Source organism: Magnolia sinica, chromosome 12, assembly GCF_029962835.1.
Source record: "Magnolia sinica isolate HGM2019 chromosome 12, MsV1, whole genome shotgun sequence".
Taxonomy (NCBI): Eukaryota; Viridiplantae; Streptophyta; class Magnoliopsida; order Magnoliales; family Magnoliaceae; genus Magnolia; species Magnolia sinica.
In genome coordinates this window covers 73,244,884-73,265,484 of record NC_080584.1, presented here as the reverse complement: position 1 = coordinate 73,265,484, position 20,601 = coordinate 73,244,884, and the positions used below count along the sequence as shown (strand labels likewise).

Here is a 20,601-nt window from a genome sequence, read left to right as displayed (position 1 = left end):
TAGTGTGTGATTCCCTTGATAATCTGACCGACCAAATTTTAGTTAGATCAAATGTAGACGGCTATGATCTGCTAGATGAACGAATCTGATCTCGGATGCACGTGCGAAATTAGCACGTATGGGCAGAGAGTAGGATTCGGGGATGACTACTCGCATTCCATTTCCACGTAATAATCTTTGATGCTGATGCTTGATACGCAGACACTAAGAACTTGCAGACGTGGAAACTATTAATTCAATTGAATAATGGAAACTCTAATTCTCAAATTAGATGGACAATACACCAAAAATTACACTGATTTGATCACTTAAATACTTCATTGGTGCACAACTATTGGACGGTTGAAATCGAAAATCTCCAACAGTCTTATTTCAAGAAATAGTTTTCCTCAGATCGGAAGTTAGAATCTATTAGCCCATCTGATCTTAGCATTAGTAGCTATCTAAAGTATTTAAAGTGGCCTCTAAATTTTGGAAGGTTTGTTTTGAGTAAGAAGTATGAAATTTATGCAATTTATGTGTGCCTGTGCATCAAGTGTCACCCTCCCTCGTGATCAAATAGGATAAGTTTTTAGCATGGACATAACTTATCACTCACTTATTTTTATTTAACCTGAGCAAAATTTATCTTATTAAATTAGATCTCTATCCTCTAAAGACAAAAATACTTTCATTTTTTCAGCTGCTTAGCCCCAATGATGAGGGGTATTTTTGTTTGAAATTCTTTTTTACTTTTCTAAAAATCTATTTTGGTAATATAAGTTTTCAGATGTCGAAAAGAAAGACATAAGATGAAAGAGTCTACAATGCTAAGTTTTTTTAATCAAATAACTCTGGCAGACCCCGATAGATGATACGCGGCCAGTTAGATATTATATACATTTCATCCATGTAATTCAAATTAAACTTTTCAAATAATGGGTCCCAATTTATACCTATTATAAACCAAAAATCATGACCATCAAATTGGTGGACATTTATTGAACGGCTAATAATAATAATAAAAAGCCAATGTATTTATTTCAACAAACAAATGTTCATAAATCAGTGGTGGAGATCAGTCAAATGATCTGATTATAGAAATGTAGAAATAGAGTCAGTGTTCCACGATTTAGTCGGTTCTATTTGAGTTAATATACGCCTCTGGCATAATTTATAAGTGCCTGTGTATCAAGCGTGGTACTCGGACAGAGTATCAAATAACTCCCCCAACCAAGTGGGTGCGACCCTGACGGTGGGCCCACGTCGATACATGCGTTGTATATCCACGCCGTCCATCCATTTTTCCGGCTTGTTTTAGATATGGTCCCAAAAATGAAGCAAATAAAAATCTCAGGTGGACCACACAGTAGGGATTGTATTCCCACCATTAAAAGGTTCTAAAGGCCACAAAAGTTTTGGATGAAGCTACTGTTTGTTTCTTCCCTTCATCCAGGTCAGTGTGACCTTATTAACAGGTTGGATGGCAAATAAACATTCCGGTGGACTATAGACAGTTTTTAATGGTGGGTGTCAATGATCATTGTTTCCTGTGGTGTGGTCCATATAAAATTTTTATCTGCTTCATTTTTAATCATTCCGTAAAATAATCTGGAAAAACGGATGGACGGCATGGATATAGAACTCATACATCTAGGTGGGACCCACGGTCAGGGTCGCACCCATCTGGCTAGATCCGGGGTCGCAACTTATCCGCATCCTCAGAAACCCTACAATCCCTCTATAAAACCCCTCTATCTGCATTTCTTTCTCTTTTCTCCTCTCTCATTTTCCAAAACCCTAAAATCTCCACCGTTTATCCCAGATGGGGCGTGTGATCAGGGCCCAGCGAAAGGGTGCCGGCTCCGTCTTCAAGTCTCACACCCACCACCGTAAGGGTCCAGCCCGCTTCCGGTCGCTGGACTTCGGCGAGCGCAACGGCTATCTGAAGGGCGTCGTAACGGAAATCATCCACGACCCGGGCCGAGGCGCCCCTCTCGCCCGAGTCACGTTCCGCCACCCTTTCCGCTACAAGCACCAGAAGGAGCTCTTCGTCGCCGCCGAAGGGATGTACACCGGTCAGTTCGTGTACTGCGGCAAGAAGGCCAATCTCATTGTCGGCAACGTCCTTCCCCTGCGGTCGATCCCTGAGGGTGCTGTCGTGTGCAACGTCGAACACCATGTAGGCGATCGCGGCGTGTTCGCTCGGGCTTCTGGAGATTACGCGATCGTGATTAGTCATAATCCTGATAACGGCACCTCCAGGTATAATTCTTTCTTTCTTTATTTTATTTTATTTGATTTTTGTTGGATTTTTAATTTTATGTATTGGGTTTGGATTGATTTGGCATGAGATGGGACGGATCTGGAATATATTCCCTGTCGGCTTACTCTAGCCGTTAGATCTGTGGGTACCTAAGTAGCAGTTACTGTTGATGGTCCACTGATGATTTTGTATTTTGTGGAGTGTTTGGATTAATTGGTGGGTGAGAATTTTGGGTTGTCACTAACAATATGAACGGTTTAGATCGACTTAAGGTGGACTCCACATGAACATTTTGTTTGGGTGGAGGGTGGTTAGGTTGTTGCCCGGTGAAATTGGGCTAGCCCATCACTCTCGTTAGGTGGGCCACCCCATTTATGTGAAAAAAAAATAAAATCAATGGCTAGAAGAACACTGGTCTACATTCGATCTAAGCATGTGGGTCACCTGATTAGTGCCCTGGCTTGATCTTTTAGGTCAGGACATGCGAACTGTGGGACCCACTTTGAGTTTCCATATCTTGAACATGTCTGCTAGTTGGCAGGTGTTGTGAACTCACCTTTTCAATTGCTCCTTGGCATAAACATCTGCATTTCCGGGTCTGTTGGTCATCCTTATCAGTGGCATTTTTTACCCTGACCAATCCAATGTGCACTCATTGATCACTGGTCGAGATCATGGGCCTTTGTATTCGAATCTGTGTGCAGCACTGTGTTATTAGATCACAGCAACCCCTTGAAAAAATTATTAGATCATAACATTGTGCTAATGTTGGATTCTCTTGTTTCTTTTTTAATTATTTGATTTGGTTTTCATCATTTAATTGAGTTGGTTTTGGATGTTATAGGATTACCATGTATCTTTAGGAACACTTGTCAGATAATCACAAATTGGTGTTACTCTGTTTTTTGTTTTTACTAAACTTTGGTCTCAGCATGGTTGGAGCGTATCCCAAAAATCAAATTTACTGGGTGATCCTAACCATCGTTGGTGTCACCCAAATGGACAAAAAAGAAGAAGAAGAAGAAATGGTCAGCAGTCCAAATACAGTGTCGCCACCTCGTATGGTTAAGAACCTTCATTGGTTTTCTTTCTGTATTGAGCTCTATTTATAACCGGGCCCATGATTTGGGCAGTAGATCTACGTGATTGCGGCTGAGTCATTGTGCCTTTTCCAAGCAATCATGAGAATTCCTGATCCGACCATAATTAGCTGTGACAAGACTGATGACAAATAGGAAGGTGGCCTGGGAGTGCCTGCCTTGAATGCATGTCCAAACAGATGTTTTTCTTTTTAACTGTGGGTATAATAGTCACCTGGGACATTGAAACAAGTGAGATGCTATTTGACAATATTTGGTGGATGTTACATTGCGGTAGTAGACACCTTTTGCATTTCTTTTTATTAATATATTTTGCATATTTTCCATTTAAGATCTACTTGGGGCCTTTATTTTTGGTGAATCTGGAACATAGAGAGCAAAGAGGATGGCATGATAAGGTTTTCCTTTTCCATAAAAAAAGAGAGCATGATACACTTGATTCGTCCCATTTAGGAAGGACTTTTTTTTTAATTATTAATTTTAAATTTCCTTTTTTTCCCTTCGTTTAGGAAGGACTACTTCCGAAGTAATAAAAAGAAAAAGGAGCTTCTCTATATCATACTTTGGAACCTGAATGCCTGAATTTTTAACACCAAGTAACTCATTTTTTTTTTCCAGTTAAGTAACTTGGGTGATTTTTTATTTTTTTTCTCGAGTCTTGAACATGAAGACAGTCATATTTAATATTTAGAACTATAAATGTTGTTGAGTCAAGTCAAGTTTTGATGAGTTTTGTCTAGTCAACCACTCATGAGCAGTTCTTGACTAAGTTATTACCAAATTGATGTGTTTTTTTTTCCTTCCAAGTCATGATGAAATCTGATCGTGTTGAGTTGATTGAGAGCAAGAGAAGATGAGTTTTTTTTTTTTTTTTCTTCTGAATTTTCAAAAAATAAGTCCATATCAATGTTGTCAAAATTGTTATCATATCGTAAATTGTAAGATTTTATATATATATATATATATATATATATATATATATATATCGGAAAAGTTTAAAAACTCATCAATCATCTATTTACCATCAACATGTACCAAAAAAGTAATACATATCATCAATGTTTTAAATATCGACGACATCGGCTGATGTGTCCCACGATCATTGTTGTCAAATGCGATCGCATATGCGCATACTGTTGATCAAATCGCATATGCCATGATGGCATATGCAATCCTGGCAAGTATGCCATGGCATACTTTTATATGCGACCAATATGCGATCGCATATTTCCCAATAGCCAAGACTGGGAGATTTTTTTTTATTTGTCATTTTTTCAAATCGGAGAACTTTTGCCTATAAATAGGCACTCATATCCCCTCCATTTTCACTATTCTTTACTCCAAAGCTCTAAATCTCTTACTCTTTCTCTTACTCTAGTCTCTCTACAATTATTTCAATTATGTTTATTTTTTGTATTTTATAAGTTGTGCTTACTTTTTGTAAATTAAGTTGTAAGTTATAACTTGTAGTTGTAAGTTGTTTCAAGTTATCCATTTATCTTCTTTGTTCGAAGTTTATAATAATTAGTTATCTTTTAATGTAGCTTGTTGATTGTTTTGTTAAAATTTATATAATATAATATAAGTAAATAAATATATCACTTAATGAAACACTCAAACGATAATGAAATAAGTAAAATAACCCAATCCAATCATGTGTACTAATTAGAAAAGTTTTTCCTCTTTTTTTAAAAATATTTTCAATTTTTGTCCTTTTTTTTTTCAAATTTTTATTATTCAAAAAAAAATGCCATGGCACATGCGATCGCATATGCGATTTGACAACATTGCCCACGATATATCTTGTATTCCACCTGTGCGATACGAAACACAGGTAGTACCGATATATCCCACATGTTCGATTCGGTGAGCATTTTCACTTTCTAATCTCTCTCTTATTTTTTATTTTTTATTTTTATGTTAAATCAGTGTCCAATGATTATAAATACATTGGTTCTTCATTTTTTGCATGAAAAATCATGCAGTTGGAACTTTGATTTTGATATCCATTGGTTCATTTTCTCCATGTTTTTCTTCTTCATAATTTTCCTTCAACCAACTGTCAATTTAGACTAATTTCAAAGTATTTAGGAGTATTTGATGAAATTTTCATCACATACACTGTAATTTTGAAATTTGAGTGTAGGTGGTCCTATTTGGGGAAAATTGGGGAAAATTCGAAATTTCTCAAATTTCTACCAAATTGGTTGCAATGTTGTACTCCAAACATGAAATCAAGCATGCATGAGAGCTCATCTACTGATTTGTTAAGTCCTTGTCAATTTTCGGAAAGTAGAAATAATTTTTTAATTAAATTTTTTATTAAAATATTATTTTTTCCCAAATTTCCCTTCAAGCAGCTGTCAATTGAGACTAATTTCAAAGTGTTTAGAAGTGTTTGATGAAATGATCATAACATATACTCTAAATGTTATGCATTCAATTTGAATTTAGTTGCATTTGTTTAGTCAGACAACGCATAGCTTAGGAACCTATACAAAGGAAACCTATTATGTGCACTTCTTTTTTGAGATATTATGATTTAAAAGTGTGTATTAAAGTCCTTTTTAACAACCCCTGAAGTTTCATTGAAAAATGTAACCATATTCTCAATGTTCCTAAAAAGTGCGATGAACTACCCGATACAAATGATATATCCGGTGCGATAACCGATACGTATCTGTAGCCCAGTGATGTGATACGTAACGCGATACCGATATTTTGAACACTGCATATCATGATATTACCAATTGAGATAATGTACATGGTATACATTTCGCGATGGTAAAGGATTCTTGTCCTTTTCCTTTGTTTTCTTTTGTTGTCTTTTGAAAAATTTATCTTAAAAGACATTCAAGATTCCTTTAAAAAATTTATTCCGTTGTACCTTTCTTGTGTAAAATCATGTTAGAAAAATGGCTTTCGATTCCATTGCGAATAAAAAGATATCTTGATTTCTTTGTTTTGTTTTTTTTTTTTTTTTTTGAAAGATAACAATTGTATTGAATATCAAAATCCCCAAATCTCCTCTCTCTCTCTCTCTCAAGAAAAAAAAATGAGGATATTTTTAATAGGGGAGAGCCTTTTTCATATTTTATGAGCAAAATGGTACAAAGAAAAAGAAAAAATTGAATAAAAATAACGAAGTTTTGAATTTTAATGTTTTTTGGGACCATTTAGGCAGTTCACGATTATCCTACCATTTGTATGATTCGATATGATTATTGTACGATTCGTACGATAATCGTACAATTATTTAGGATTTGTGATTTGGGTGTATGATTCGAATCATATGCCCATACAATACGATATGAATGGTATGATTTTGATAACATCGGTCCATACATGCAGTTCATATTCTTCCAGTGCTTAACTAGAACTGGTTCCAAATAGCTCGCTGGCAGTTCCCACCTTGATAGTTTTTTTAGTAGAACTGATTGATCTGAAAATGGTTATTGTTACATAACTTTCATGATTGGAATTCCACCTGGATCTGCGTCAATGCTGATGTCACATATTGCTGCTACCTTTGATTAATACTGTAGATATGATGGCTTGAGAAATTGCCTGTTTGGACCTTTTGGGGGAGAGCACCACTAGTTAACAATTAGTACAGTGTATTTGGGGTCTAATCAAAGCAGGTCCCACCAAGTTGTAATGAGTTATACCAGTTCAAGTCCCACGAGCAATTGCACACCAACACTGATTTTTTATTCTTTGGACGATAGGGATAAAAAAAGGCACACAAACTTCCAACAAAAAAGTAATGTTAATTTTATTTTTTTTATAGATAATGATTCAATGCTCATCAAGCACTATTAAGTCATACCGCAACTGGTTGCATGTGGACAATCTTATCAATTTTGAACTGGCTGGCCATGCATTACAGGGGCAGCCATGCGAAAAATTACAATGATCAGATGGTCTTATCTTTCTTAAAGTTGGCCTTATTTTCTCCAGACATCTGTTTTTTGGCCCATGGATGGGAATATGGTTAGGATGGTCTTTTCAATGGATTCTTCAAAACAACAAGCAGTCCATGATGGGCCATCAAATGGATGGTTCAATTTTTTTATTACCATCTTTTCATAAACAATCTTGGCCAAACATTTTGTACACTATTGATTAGATGGTTATAATTTTCAAGTCACTGTGACTTTTGCAAGTGGTCACTGAAATGCAGGCTAGATGTAATGGACAACCCAAATCAATTTATTGAACAGTCCATGTTTCCCTATGCAACCGCGGAAGTTCTGTAACTTAATAGTCTTGGGAGCATAGAATATTTCTTAGTTTTTAAGTCTTGTTGTTTGATATGTCTTGTCCTTACTACTTGAATGTGCCATGCTAATATCTACATGTCTAGCTATAGGTTTGATAAATGCTAATAATGTCTTATGCACGGAAAAAAAAAAAAGGCGGAAAAGAAAATATTGACTAGTTTAGTTCATTTGAAAATGTATCCAAAGACAATGGAAGATGCTATAGTGCTATCTTTCTGTAGAAACATTGGTTTTCCGTGATGCTTAAAGACACATTAATTTCTCTTCATGCTGGGTGTGGTGCTGTCAATGTCAATTTAAGTTGCTTCTTATCAAGATGATCTAAGAATTAAATGGGTTGGATCATTCAAGCTTGCGCTCGATGAATTTTAAATGGGTCAGGTTAAGCCACAGGGTAATGGATTGTGGCCTGGGTTCGTGTTCATCTTGTTTGCACATGTGGAGTTGGTTGGCATAGGGATGAAAATGCAGTGTATGCTCAACCTTCAAATGATTCTGGTTTTAAAATTATTATACTTTTTATATGGTTATGTTCTGTGTGTCAGGATCAAGCTTCCTTCTGGGACCAAGAAGATTGTGCCAAGTGGATGCCGTGCCATGATTGGCCAGGTTGCAGGTGGGGGCCGGACAGAGAAGCCCCTCCTCAAGGCTGGCAACGCATACCACAAGTACAGGGTCAAGAGGAACTGCTGGCCCAAGGTCCGTGGTGTGGCCATGAATCCTGTGGAGCATCCCTTTGGAGGTGGTAACCACCAGCACATTGGACATGCCAGCACTGTCCGTCGTGATGCCCCACCTGGCCAGAAGGTTGGTCTCATTGCTGCAAGGAGGACTGGTCGGCTCCGTGGGCAGGCTGCCGCCACTGCTGCAAAATCAGAGAAAGGTGCTTAGTTAGTTCACCTGCTCTCTTACCTTTATTTTTGAAAAAAAAAAAAAAAAACTTAACTGTGGGTTTGAACAATTTTTGTTTCCCTTTTCACTATAGCGGTCAGATTTCATGGCAGTTCTGTTTCCAATTTGGATTGGTTGTCAGTTACATTAGATTTTGATTGCACTCAGTTATATAATATGAATTTGGCATGTGGCCCGTTTGGGTGTTTTTATAGGCCGTGTTACTGCCGCTATCATATGGGCTGGCATTTTGTATGGATATGTAGCCTAACCATTGGTGATCAAGATTGATTCTCATGTGACCTCTATCGGACCATCCTCTAATCTGATTGACAGTTAAAATTAGATTGACTAGTAGGGTCGGCATTCCAAGTCCACATGTGACTTGTCCCATGGACCTGTCCGGCTGCTGCTCTGGGGTGTGGCCAACTAGATGAAATGCTTCTATGGACATTTGGACAACATTTCTAATACTGTTTTGGTCGTCCGTAATGTGAAAATGTGTCATTTGGGTTTCATAGTATATCTCCATGTGTTGGCAGGATAATGGATCTAGATTGTCCATCTCATTCTTGTATTTAGATGGCCCACCGAGTGGATGGTCCTGGCTGACAGCTTTTCCTGTTTTAGGGCTTGTTTATTATAAAGGAATGACGATGGATAGCATGTAGGTTAAGAGTAGGCCTGAAAGTCGAGCGGGTTAGGTCAGGCTGGTTTTCAACCCTAGCCCAACCCAAGGTTCCTATACTTCAACCCTAAACCCAACCCAACCCAACCTCGGGTTGGGAATTCTCAACCTATGCCCAACCCAAGTGGGCTCGGTCAGGTTGGTCAGTGGATACATGCTAATATTTTCATTATTACATTAGTTTATTTTATTTTCTATATGGTCTTATTTTTTGTACCTATAAGTTTATTAATTATATATGTAGTTATTTATCGGAAAGAACTTTTTTATTCTAAACGAACAAGCTAAAATATAGGACAAACACTCATTTAAAAGTGGTGTTGTGTAGCACCCAATCTATTGGGAGAGAAATCTGACATATCTTGTTAGCTTGAGTCATCAGAAATGACGTTGACCAATGGCACCCGACGACACAGGAATTCCCCGTGCCTTTAACATAGACAATCTGCACTCAGTTATAATTTATAATTTATAAGTAACTAATATATTGTTCGGGTTTGGGTTGGGTATAGTAACCCGAGACTTCAACCCTAAACCGACCCAAGTTTTATTGGGTTAGTGTTTGTATAGCTCAAGCCCGAGACCAAACCCAATATATCTTGCCCGAGCCCAACCCAATGTTGGGTTGAACCCGCCCGACTTTTGGCCCTAGTTAAGAGAGCTTTGCTAACCGTACAATGAAGCTTGCGAACACGCCACATGGGCCAGCATGGTACATATTTATGAGATCCAATCCATCCATCAGGTTGGTCTGACCTTGTACTTGTTTTCATCAAAATGAAAATCTGGTCCAATCATCATTTGGCCCTCAATATTTGAAACAGGTGGATAGAACTTCACCCAAGTTTTTTACAGCTGTACATTTGTTTTTGTAAACAGTGGCCCACCCCATCAGTGTATCAACCTGATTCTTGGATGGATTGGATCCGGGACTTATCGTGACAGGCATGAGGGCTTAGCAAAGGTATGGTTAATATGCCAGGTATGCATGATTGATTGTAGGTTCAACTTAAAATTAAAATGCAAAACAATGCATTGACATGCAGATGTCAACTACAAGCATAGGATACATATAAAGCAATCTAGTCCCTTCAAACTGTGGGCCGAGATGAAATAGTTCAATTCAACAAAACAACTGCATTATCAAAGAGGGATGGGATCGACGAGCAATGATGCAATACATTCCTTGGTCTGTCCTGCAGAATCAGTATATCCGTCGCCATTCTTGTACAGGACTTCCATCATGCGCGCGAGATTGAGTGATGGGGCAAGGATGGGCCCAGGGAATTCTGTAGGCCTAAGGCACGCCTTGTTTATTTCTTTCCATGCATCGGTGACCAGTTCGTATAGGGCCCGGCAAGCTTCTTCCTCAGTGACGCCGTGATCTTTCATGTAGCATTGGACACTTGAAGCATTGTCTCCTCTAGATTGCTCGACCTTCAAATGTTTAGAACCAAAATGTAAACTAGATTCGGATTGGAATGCCTACTCAGTTTCGGCCCAGATCTGACCCATTCATTTATCATCCGAAATTCCAACTTTGGGCCAGACCCATTTTCCGGACCATCATATCCATAAATGGGTCAGTCTCCATTGGAAGGTTCTCAGCAATGGCCTCGGTCTATTTAATGGGTGGAACCCATTGATTTCTAAGCATAGAATTCCTATGGTCTAGTCGGGTGATGTAGAGTGGGTTGCGGATAATTTCATGGCCAAGATGGACCAGAAAAGGTCCAATCGGAGATGAAGATAATCCGGACTGTCAGAACTTAAAACGGACATATCTCATAAACCAGAATAAGTTACCAGACATAAAATATATGATTTTGAGGCCTGCTAGGCCGGGTTGCACAAGCCGGATTTGGAAATACGATGAGAAGGTCGTTTCCCTAATTTAATTCCATTTTTACCATAAATAGTAAGTTTTAGTTTGATTATAACTCTTCATCGGTCGGGCTTTAGGAGTTGTTCCTAACATGAAAAGTGCTTAAATAATTAGGAGAACGACATGTTGGAGTGAAATAGGACACTTACTATTTTTGGCCGAAAACCTTGTGCAACATCACGATCTAGCAAGTCACGATTTATAAGAGTTTTAGTTGTAGTTTGATTCCAGAAATTATTCCATGGCTTAGTATCCCTATTTAAAGGGTTGTAGACTCATTTATTTTATTCATCAATCAATTTCAAATTTTATATAATTTATTTTCTATTTTTCTTGTTTTTTTTCTTATGGATTCAAGAAGTCTCGGTGAGTAGTCCAGAGAAGTTCTTGGAAGACTGTGCTCGACCTCACGTCCTTCCCTATGTCATCAGGCTACCATCTTGGGTCAAACCAATCAAGCTCATGGAATCCATGAAGAAAATGTCATCTCTAGGCTCAGTTTATCATACCTTGTTCGTTTGTATATCATCGACGATACGGGCGATTAGACCAGAGGACCATACGATCTTAGGTACGCTCAGCACCCAATCAAAGGCTTCCTTCGTCGCCACATCACCCAAGCCTACCAGGGCTTGGACGGCTAGCATTGGGTAACCACTGGACATGACTGCAATCTCCAAGTATTCATCCAAGGTTGGAACATGTCCCGTGCTAAACCATTGGGCCTCCACCAAATAGGCCCTTGTCAAAGCTTTCATCTGCCAGTAAACTCAACCATTAGAGAATGGGTTATGATTGTCTTCCTACATTTTATCTACTTTGAAAGCTATACTCATCTCCATGTGTGAGTTGAGTGCAGATAGAATTCATCAATGATAGAAAAGAGCTGATATGAGTAGAGTTGCATGCCATACAGCTTCTTTGGAGTAGTGTGCAGTGTAGGATCTTCCTTCATTTGTGGTCTTCTCCTCAATTTCTTTGACAACCTGGTAGAGTGCATGGAAACAAACTTGCATGTACTCTGGCAACTGATCCATGGCCCCAATGTCCCACCTGAAAATAAAGTAGCCCATGTACATTATCAGTAGATTATCAGCTACTCATCTATAGGCAACCAATGTGGCACACGCGTGCATGATCCAGGCCTTTGATTAATACGCGCTGCAGCTAACATGTCTCAACCACAAATCAAGCTGGTCCACTCATCAGGTGGGCCACATGTGTAGATTAAACGTGGACAGTCGTTCTGGCTTTTTGTTTTTTTTGAACCGTCCACGCTCTGCATGTATGGCCTGACTATTGAGTGAACCAGGCTGAGTTTTGGACCGCACCATGATGGATGGCCTCTGTCTCGAGCGTGCATGCCAGGTTGGATATCAAACTTGGTGTATACTGTATGGTATACAGACTACCAGGTTGTTTCAGTGAATAAAAATCTAGGGATTGCTTACGAACCGTTGGATTGCTTCTGTGAATGGTTTGAGTTCCTCCAGTGTACCGTACACATCGTATATGTCATCCATGACAGATGCGATGGATATAAGTTTGGTCACTGCGATTCTACCAAACGTGTATTTTGGCTCAAAATACACACCCAATATCCAAAAGTAGCACTCAACCAAACGGTCCCTAACGAAAGGTAATTTTGAGGCAAAATCAACGGCTCTCCACCACCTGCCAGTGAAGTACATTCAGCACACCGTACAATGAAAATTCAAAATAGGAAAGATTGTGATTGAAAAGGATATGGCACACGCTTACAAGATCTTGCCCGTTCATCAGATGGGTCCCACACTGTACATCACATGGAGCAAAGATGAAAAGCTGGTTCACTCATCATCTGGGTGCAACATGTATGTTGGATAAAGAATGGTGGCCTTTTTGCTTGTCTATTTCTCTAATATATATGTGGCTCGCTGGGTAAGAAGAGCCTGATTTTAGGACAGGACATGTCCCCATTGGGGCCCACCTGATGAATGGCCAGGTCCACTAACACACATCCGCAATTGAACTTAACGTTACTCTAGAAATGTAGTCCACTAATTATGGTGGAGCCCAATTTCAGGAGTCATGTGATTTTGAGTCCCTTTTTGGAAGATATTTATATAAACTGACGGATTTAGATAATTGGGAAGTTTTTTTGAAAAATAAATAAATTATAAAAACAATCTGAATCTATTAAAGGACTTGACTGTTTTGAATTTTCAAAAGAATAACCTTACCTATGACACAATGATCAAAATTCCTTTTTTTTTTTTTTGTTAAAGTGGTATGGTGAGCATTGTGGGGCGCCCAACATAGTTTGTGTATGATATCCAGGCCGTCCCAAAAGTGAATCCACTGTGATGAAATGCCCAAAATATTAGGCTGATCCAATTATCAGGTGGCCACACGTGGAATTGGAGATTTTTGTGACGGGTTTGTGTCTTCTATGATGTAGCTGATCAGCCTAATTTTTCCGTTGTATGATAATCATGGTGCAGTCCACCTGTTTGAAAGCTTGGATGTTATAAACACATCTCTTGGGCTTGGCAATGCTTCTTCAAAATTGATCAAATTGTATTAGATTAAATCCAAAATTTGTAGACATTTCCTCATTTCTGTTGAAAATCGGACGCCTCAAATCTATGCTGAAATAGGAGCCAGCAACCAGTCGACAATATGATTGATATGTCGAAGGATATCGAAGATTTTTAGTTTTTTGGGCAAAACTCATTGGACTATTTTTGGAGTTTTTGATAGGTCGAAAACTCTAGTCGACAGGTCCATCTGACTGATTATTGCGCCTTGACTAGTCAAATTGACTGGTCGATAGATTGCACAGTTTACACGATTTGTTTCTATTTTCATTTTCCTTAAATATATGGGTGTAATTGAGATTAGGTTGGAGGGCTAGACGTGTTTAAGGGTTTATGAGGATTTTGGAGAGAGAAAAGGCTAGGGTTTTTCTCTCGGGGCTTTGAGACGTGATGTTTCATCTCTTGTAATTTTGTTATTTATTGTGCATTATCGTTTTGTGCTGTGGTTTTTTCCCGCAAGTGTTATTCCACGTAAATTTTGAGTTTTTTCTATTGGATTTGTTTGTGCGATTGTGATTACTTTGTTTGATTTCTCCTTGTGCACTTCCGCGAGTCCTGACAAGTGGTATCAGAGCTAACGTTAGGAGCAAGCTGAATTCGAAATAAGATATTTATGGTATCTAGTATGAAGTTCGACATAGAGAAGTATTTCAGAAAAAACAACTTTGAACTATGGAAGGTGTAGACGAGGGGCTTTCTAGTTTAACATGGAATGAAAGATGCACTCCTTGGATAGCGACTAGAAACTATGAAAGAAAAAAATTGGAACAAGTTAGATCAAAAGGCCAGTATTTGAATTTAGTTGTGTCTAACGGATGAAGTCCTCTATAATGTTATGAGAGAGAAAACTGTGACTGATATATGAGTCAAGTTAGAGTACATTTCTACAAAGACTTGAGAATCATTTATATCTGAAGATACAATTATTCAATCAGAAGATAGATGAGGGGGCTTACGTTGAGACCCACATTAGTGACCTTAATAGGCTCGTTTTGTAAATTGTTAGATGTGAATGAGCTGATGAAGGATGAAGATTAATCATTTATTTTGTTGAATTCTTTTCTAGAATTGTATGAGTTGTTCAAAGACTCTTTGTGTACTAGTAAGATGACCATTAATGTTAAGACCGTTATTTCGACTCTTTAGTCGAACCTGATGAAAAAGAAAAGCAGTGACATAAGTGCATTTACAGATACACTGGTTACAACGGGGAGAAGTTCTGAGTGGGATAGAGGATCTTCATAATCGAGATCTAAATACAATGGCGTGTTGGAGTTGTGGTATGACAGGATAACCGATTGAAGGCCCACCAAATATGGCAACCATTAGTATTAGCCGGCATCGTCACTGCCGTTGAGCTTGTGGCAATCATTAATGGCAGCAACAAGCTCTTAGAGCTCCCATCCATTTAAAAAAATAAGAAGAAGAAATAAAGAGGGGTTTTCAAATCGTAGATAGGAGGAAGAAGAAGGTTTAACAGATTAGTGGTGGCTACCATTAGATGTGTGCAGCTGCTAAATCCTGCTTTTGATTTGAGTTAGCGGTGACGAATTGAACTCTGGTACCAGTGGTTGTGATTTTGGAACCCAGATGCTGGCATATCCGGCTCTCTCCCTTCCTTGGATCTAACACACACACACACACACACACACACACACACACACACACAGAGAGAGAGAGAGAGAGAGAGAGAGAGAGAGAGAGAGAGAGAGAGAGAGAGAGTGGGAATGAGGGTTTAGGGTTTTCTTTTGGATAAAGTACCACAACCAGGATTTGCAGCTAAAGATGGGCGGTCCTATCAGGGGTTTCATGGGACCACTGTGATGTATGTAATTTATCCACACCATACATTTATTTTGACACCTAGTTTTAGGGTATGATCCCAAAAGGGAGGTAAATCGAACGCCCAAGTGGACCACACCATAGATCAATGGTAAACACTTAATCTCCACTGTTTCTTATGGTGTGGTCCACTTGAGCCTTTGATCCCCCTACTTAGATAAAATAAGCTATTAAAATTGATGGATGGATTAGATAAAATGCATACCTTATAGAGCTCTTAAAGGAACATCAGGCTCTAGCTACGATCTGGTGACGGTAGTAGCTTTTAGCTACAGTTCAAAGCTGTAACAATCTAGTTATGGTTTATATTCGTAACCAAAAACACCTATAGTCTATAACCTTTACTCCGTTTTTTAGTAGTGATAAAGAATGATTATTAGAATCCTAAGTCTATAAAGGAGAAATCAAAGAATTCTTCCAGAGAGGCCAACACCGCGGAATCTAATCAGGAGGCGAGTGGTAGTAACATGTTGACTGCATCCAAATCGGGGTATTTTCGATGATAAATAGATTTTGGATAAGGGGCTTCATATCACATGACCCCTCATAGGAGTTGGTTCACTAATTATAGTGACTGTAATGGTGACTAGGTGTGTATGGGCAATTAAAATGTCTGTAATGTGGTTGGTATCTAATCGGTGCACATCAAAATATTTCATGGCATGGATTGTATCTTGACTGATGTGAGATACGTTCCTAAGTTAAGGAAAAGTTTGATATCTCTGAGTGCAATTGAGGCACTTGGGTGCAAATTCATCGAGTTTGATCATGTATTTAAGATTTTAAAAGGGGCACTTGTAGTCGTGAAAGCACAAAGAAATGGTAACATTTACACGTTGATTGAGAGCACTTCATCCTATAGAAATGAATTGTCTGTAGAGGATTCCACATCTACATGTATGTGCCATGCGTGCCTACGCCATATGAGCGAGCGAGGCATGAAAGTACTTTTAATCGTTATTTGATCCCAGTTTTTAAAAGCATTGATTTTAATATATGCGAGCATGATATATATGGTAAACAATTAAGGTTATCTTTTAAGTCAGGGAAATATATTTGTAAGGAGTTTTTGAATTACGTGCATTTTGATGTACGTGAGTCGTCGCCCATAGTTTCTAGTGAAGGGTTATCATGGTTCGTTACGTTCATTAACGACTATTCGAGAAAGGTGTGGATTTATTTTTTTGAAAAATAAATTTAAGATTTTCACTAACTTCAAATAGTGAAATGTAATTATGAAAAAAAATCAGGGCGAAAGGTGAAAGTGTTGAGGATAGATAAATGTGGAGAATTCAATCATTTTTTGTAAAGATGAAGGGACTATGAGGCACGACATAATGCACCACACACCAAAGCAGAATGATATAGTTATGCGGATGAATAACTCTCTTGGAGAGGGCCTAATGCATGATAATTAATGATAGGATAGGCAAGAAAATGTAAACTAAGGCCATTAACATAACTTGTTATTTGGTGACTCAATTCCCCTTTATGGTTATTACTTGTAAAATTTCAGTGGAAGTGTGGAGTGGTTAGCAGGCAGACTACTCAAGGTTACAAATATTTGGTTGTGATGCTTATTCTGACATAACGTCAATTGAGAGAGATAAGCCAGACTAAAGGGATAAAAAATACATTTTTGTTGGATATGATGATGGTGTGAATGGGTATAGGATATATGACCAGCTCACATGAAAATTCATCCTTAGTCATGACGTCAAATTTGACGAGAAATCATTATTCTATAAGGATGAGCACAAGGGAGCAAAAAAAATCAGTTGTGATCATTCAGATAAATAAAGATGAGACACAGGTTGATATTGAGACGTATATAGTGATACAAGAGTAAGTGGAGCAATGACCTGTGAAAATGATTTCACCAAGGGATCGTAACTTACTAGCGAGATATAGGGATGACTCGTATATTATATTTTCTCTCATTATAGATGAGAGAGATTTGTATACTTTTTAAGAGGCTTTTGACGACATAGATGCCGAAAAATAAAAAAAATGGAGATGCATGACGAGATGGACTCCTCATACACGAATGAGATATGAGAGCTGGTGAAGCTTCCCATCGGCTGTAAAGCAAAAGGGTGTAAGTGGATATTTAGAAAGAAACATGATAAGTACAAGGCAACACTAGTAGCAAATGGATATGTTCAAAGAGAATGTGTCGACTTCATTGAGATTTTCACGCATGTTATGAAGCAAGTGCCTTTCAGATTTATATTTATGTTAGTTGCCTAATACAATCTCAAGCAATTAAAATAACATATTTACATAAAGTAATCAAAAGGATTCGAAATACATGGGGTAGAGAATAGTGTTTACAAGTTGAAGAGGGTATTGTATGGCTTGAAATATTCTTTTAGGCAATGGTACAAGAAATTTGATTTTTTCATCATGAGTTAAAGGTTTATCAGGAGTGAGTATAATCATTGTGCCTATTTTAAGACACCGAGTGATAAGAAGTTCATTATCTTAATATTGTATATTGATAACATGCTTATCATCAATCATAGCATGTCTAAGATCGACATACTAAAGGCTCAGCTCTCAGGGACATTTGAGATGAAAGATTTTGGGGCTGCAAAGGATTCTTGACATTGACATATACAAGACAAGTAGAGGAGCACGTTATGGTTATCTTAAGCTGAATACCTTGAGAAGCTATTGGTGAAGTACGGGATGGACAAGGCAAAGCCGGTTAGTGTTTCCCATATGGCTCATTTTTTACTTTCTTTTGAGTAGTGTCCTGAAATGGATAAAAAAAAGTAATTTATGTCACATTTGTCTTATTCAAGTGCGGTTGGTAGCTTGATATATGCCATGGTCTGTACGAGACTAGATATTTTACATGTGGTGGGTGTTAATTGCAGATGCATGCCTAACCCAGGGAAGCAACACTAGGAGGCAGTGAAATAGATACTTCAATATATTCGAGGTATGTAGGACTACATCTTAACACCGACAAAGATAGAGTAAAGACGAAATGTGCACGAGAGGCAATGATTGTGGAGATATGATGGACACATAGTAGAAATGGAGGATATAACATTGCATGTTGCAGCATAAAGATTAGTCATGGTGGAGATCGTTGAAAATCGAATACTTCAAATCTATAATGAAACGAGGGCCATCGACTAGTCGACAGGTCAAAGTATATGGAAGATAGTTGATTTTTTGGGCAAAACTCTTTGGATTGTTTTTGGAGTTTTTAATGGGTCAAAAACTTTGGTCGATATATAGGTCGACCCGATCGATCGATACATATCGACCGGTCGAAGTGACAAGTCAATGGATTGCATAGTTTACGCATCTTTATGTGATTTATTTCTATTTTTGTTTTTTCTTAAATATATGATTGTAATTAAGATTAGGTTGGAGGACTAGATATGCTTAAAGGTTTGAGAGAGTTTTGGAGAGAGAAAGATAAAGGCTTTTCTCTTAGGTCTGGTTTTTTCCCGTAAGGGTTTTTCCACGTAAATTCGGAGTGTTCTCTGTAGGATTTGCTTTGTGCGGTTCTGATTACTTTGTTTGATTCCTCTCTATATGCTTTTGCAGCTCTCGACAATCTCCACTAAAAGACGAATGACTGATTTTAAATCATTGAATGCGGCAACTATCTCAATAGCCAATGAGAAGGATGCTTGAGTAATAGATTTTTCCCACCGAAGATGTGGAAGGATTGTGGGATATTAACCCTTGATTTTGTAGAAGCAAAGAAGAAAGTAATAGTAGATTATCAAACCAAATATAGAGGTATCAATTTTGGTTGATTTTATATTGGTTTTTTACATAAGTAGGTGTGATTTAATTCTTTCTTTAAAAATAATAATAATAAATAAATAAATTTACCATCTCGAGTCTTATAAGAAAGAGATGTGATTCAAGATATGAAGAAAAAAGATTCCTGAAATAAGTTATATAGCACATGGAAATAGAGGCAGATAAGTTTAGAGTGAATTACACGATTGGAGTAAGAAGTTTTTATTTCATTTAGAATGGGCAAATTTAGTTAATTCATTTTTTTTTTCCAGTAAATGTGTTGTGGCAGTGAAAATATCATTTTATTCGAGGGGGGATCCGAACAGACCGATTCCAACTCTCTTTTTAAGAAGAAAGTGATTGGATAAATCTAGTGTCAATAATCAAATCTTGTGTTATAATAAATAAGTGACTTCCATTAACATCCACTACTCTACCAATTATACATTTGAAGGGAGAATATTACCAAAATACTTTTATCTTTTTTTTTAAAAAAAAAATAATAATTATCTTTTTTGGGATTATAATCGGAAGATGCCTCCAAAGTGCCTCCCCGTACAAGGGCTGTCAATGGGCTGGGCTTGGGTAGGCCTTGGCCCAGATTTTGAGTTATTTGGGCCAGGCTGTTGGGCCGTCCTTATTCAAAATTCTGATTTTTTAGGCCTGGGCCTGCCCCATTGACACCCCTCCCCAGAGCCCACGTTTCCAAGTAGTGGTTTTTCAAAGGTCAAAATTACATTATTGCCCTCTTTTCCATTTTCTTTATAAAGTGGAGAATCCATAATTGTTGGACCCATCCAACAGTTACGAACCAAAGTTATTGATGATTTGGTTGGACCATTTTTTGGTTCGCGCTATATATGGGTGAATATGTTAGATGGCTTGGATGTTATACACATACCATGTGGGCCCCATAAGTTTCAACTTTCTCTAATTAAAAAAAATAAAATATGAGGACACTTTTGTAATTTCATTCCTCAATGAGCACCTACTTGGAAATTTTAATTGTGGAGGCATTATTTGGTAAAATGTTAATTCATGAGGAATTTTGCAATAAGATCTGTTTTTTTTTTTTTTTTTCCTTTAAAAGGTAGTGAAGTCGATATCTGTGGGGTCCACATGGGGGCTTTGAACATCCAACCCTTTTGAACATGTGCATCCTACCATGATAATGGGATGAGCTGATCCAATCATCAAATGAGCTGCACTTGAATTTGGATACTTTTGAGTAGTATGTATTATTTTTTTTATGGCTTGGCCTGCCTTATGATTGGGTGACCCATATTTTTGGTTCATTTCAAATACACGGTGAGATGC

The 20,601-nt window shown here is 37.9% G+C and overlaps 2 protein-coding genes across 2 annotated transcripts in view; one reads left to right on the top strand and one right to left on the bottom strand.

Annotated features, from left to right (window-relative positions):
- Positions 1-1,743: 1,743 nt before the first annotated feature.
- On the top strand, positions 1,744-8,731 carry LOC131221694 (large ribosomal subunit protein uL2-like). The gene is made up of 2 exons (XM_058216994.1): positions 1,744-2,244; positions 8,174-8,731. The coding sequence occupies exons 1-2, from the start codon at positions 1,805-1,807 to the stop codon at positions 8,517-8,519; spliced, it is 786 nt and encodes a 261-aa protein (XP_058072977.1). The 5' UTR covers positions 1,744-1,804; the 3' UTR covers positions 8,520-8,731.
- A 1,593-nt stretch (positions 8,732-10,324) lies between these two features.
- Positions 10,325-20,601, bottom strand: part of LOC131221692 ((-)-germacrene D synthase-like) — a 37,862-nt gene continuing 27,585 nt past the window's right edge. Inside the window, exons 4-7 of the mRNA XM_058216992.1 lie at positions 12,548-12,766; positions 12,007-12,145; positions 11,602-11,850; positions 10,325-10,644 (exon numbers count right to left, since the gene is read on the bottom strand). Coding sequence (XP_058072975.1) covers positions 10,351-10,644; positions 11,602-11,850; positions 12,007-12,145; positions 12,548-12,766 — 901 coding nt within the window. The 3' untranslated portion in view covers positions 10,325-10,350. The remainder of the gene's footprint in view (positions 10,645-11,601; positions 11,851-12,006; positions 12,146-12,547; positions 12,767-20,601) is intronic.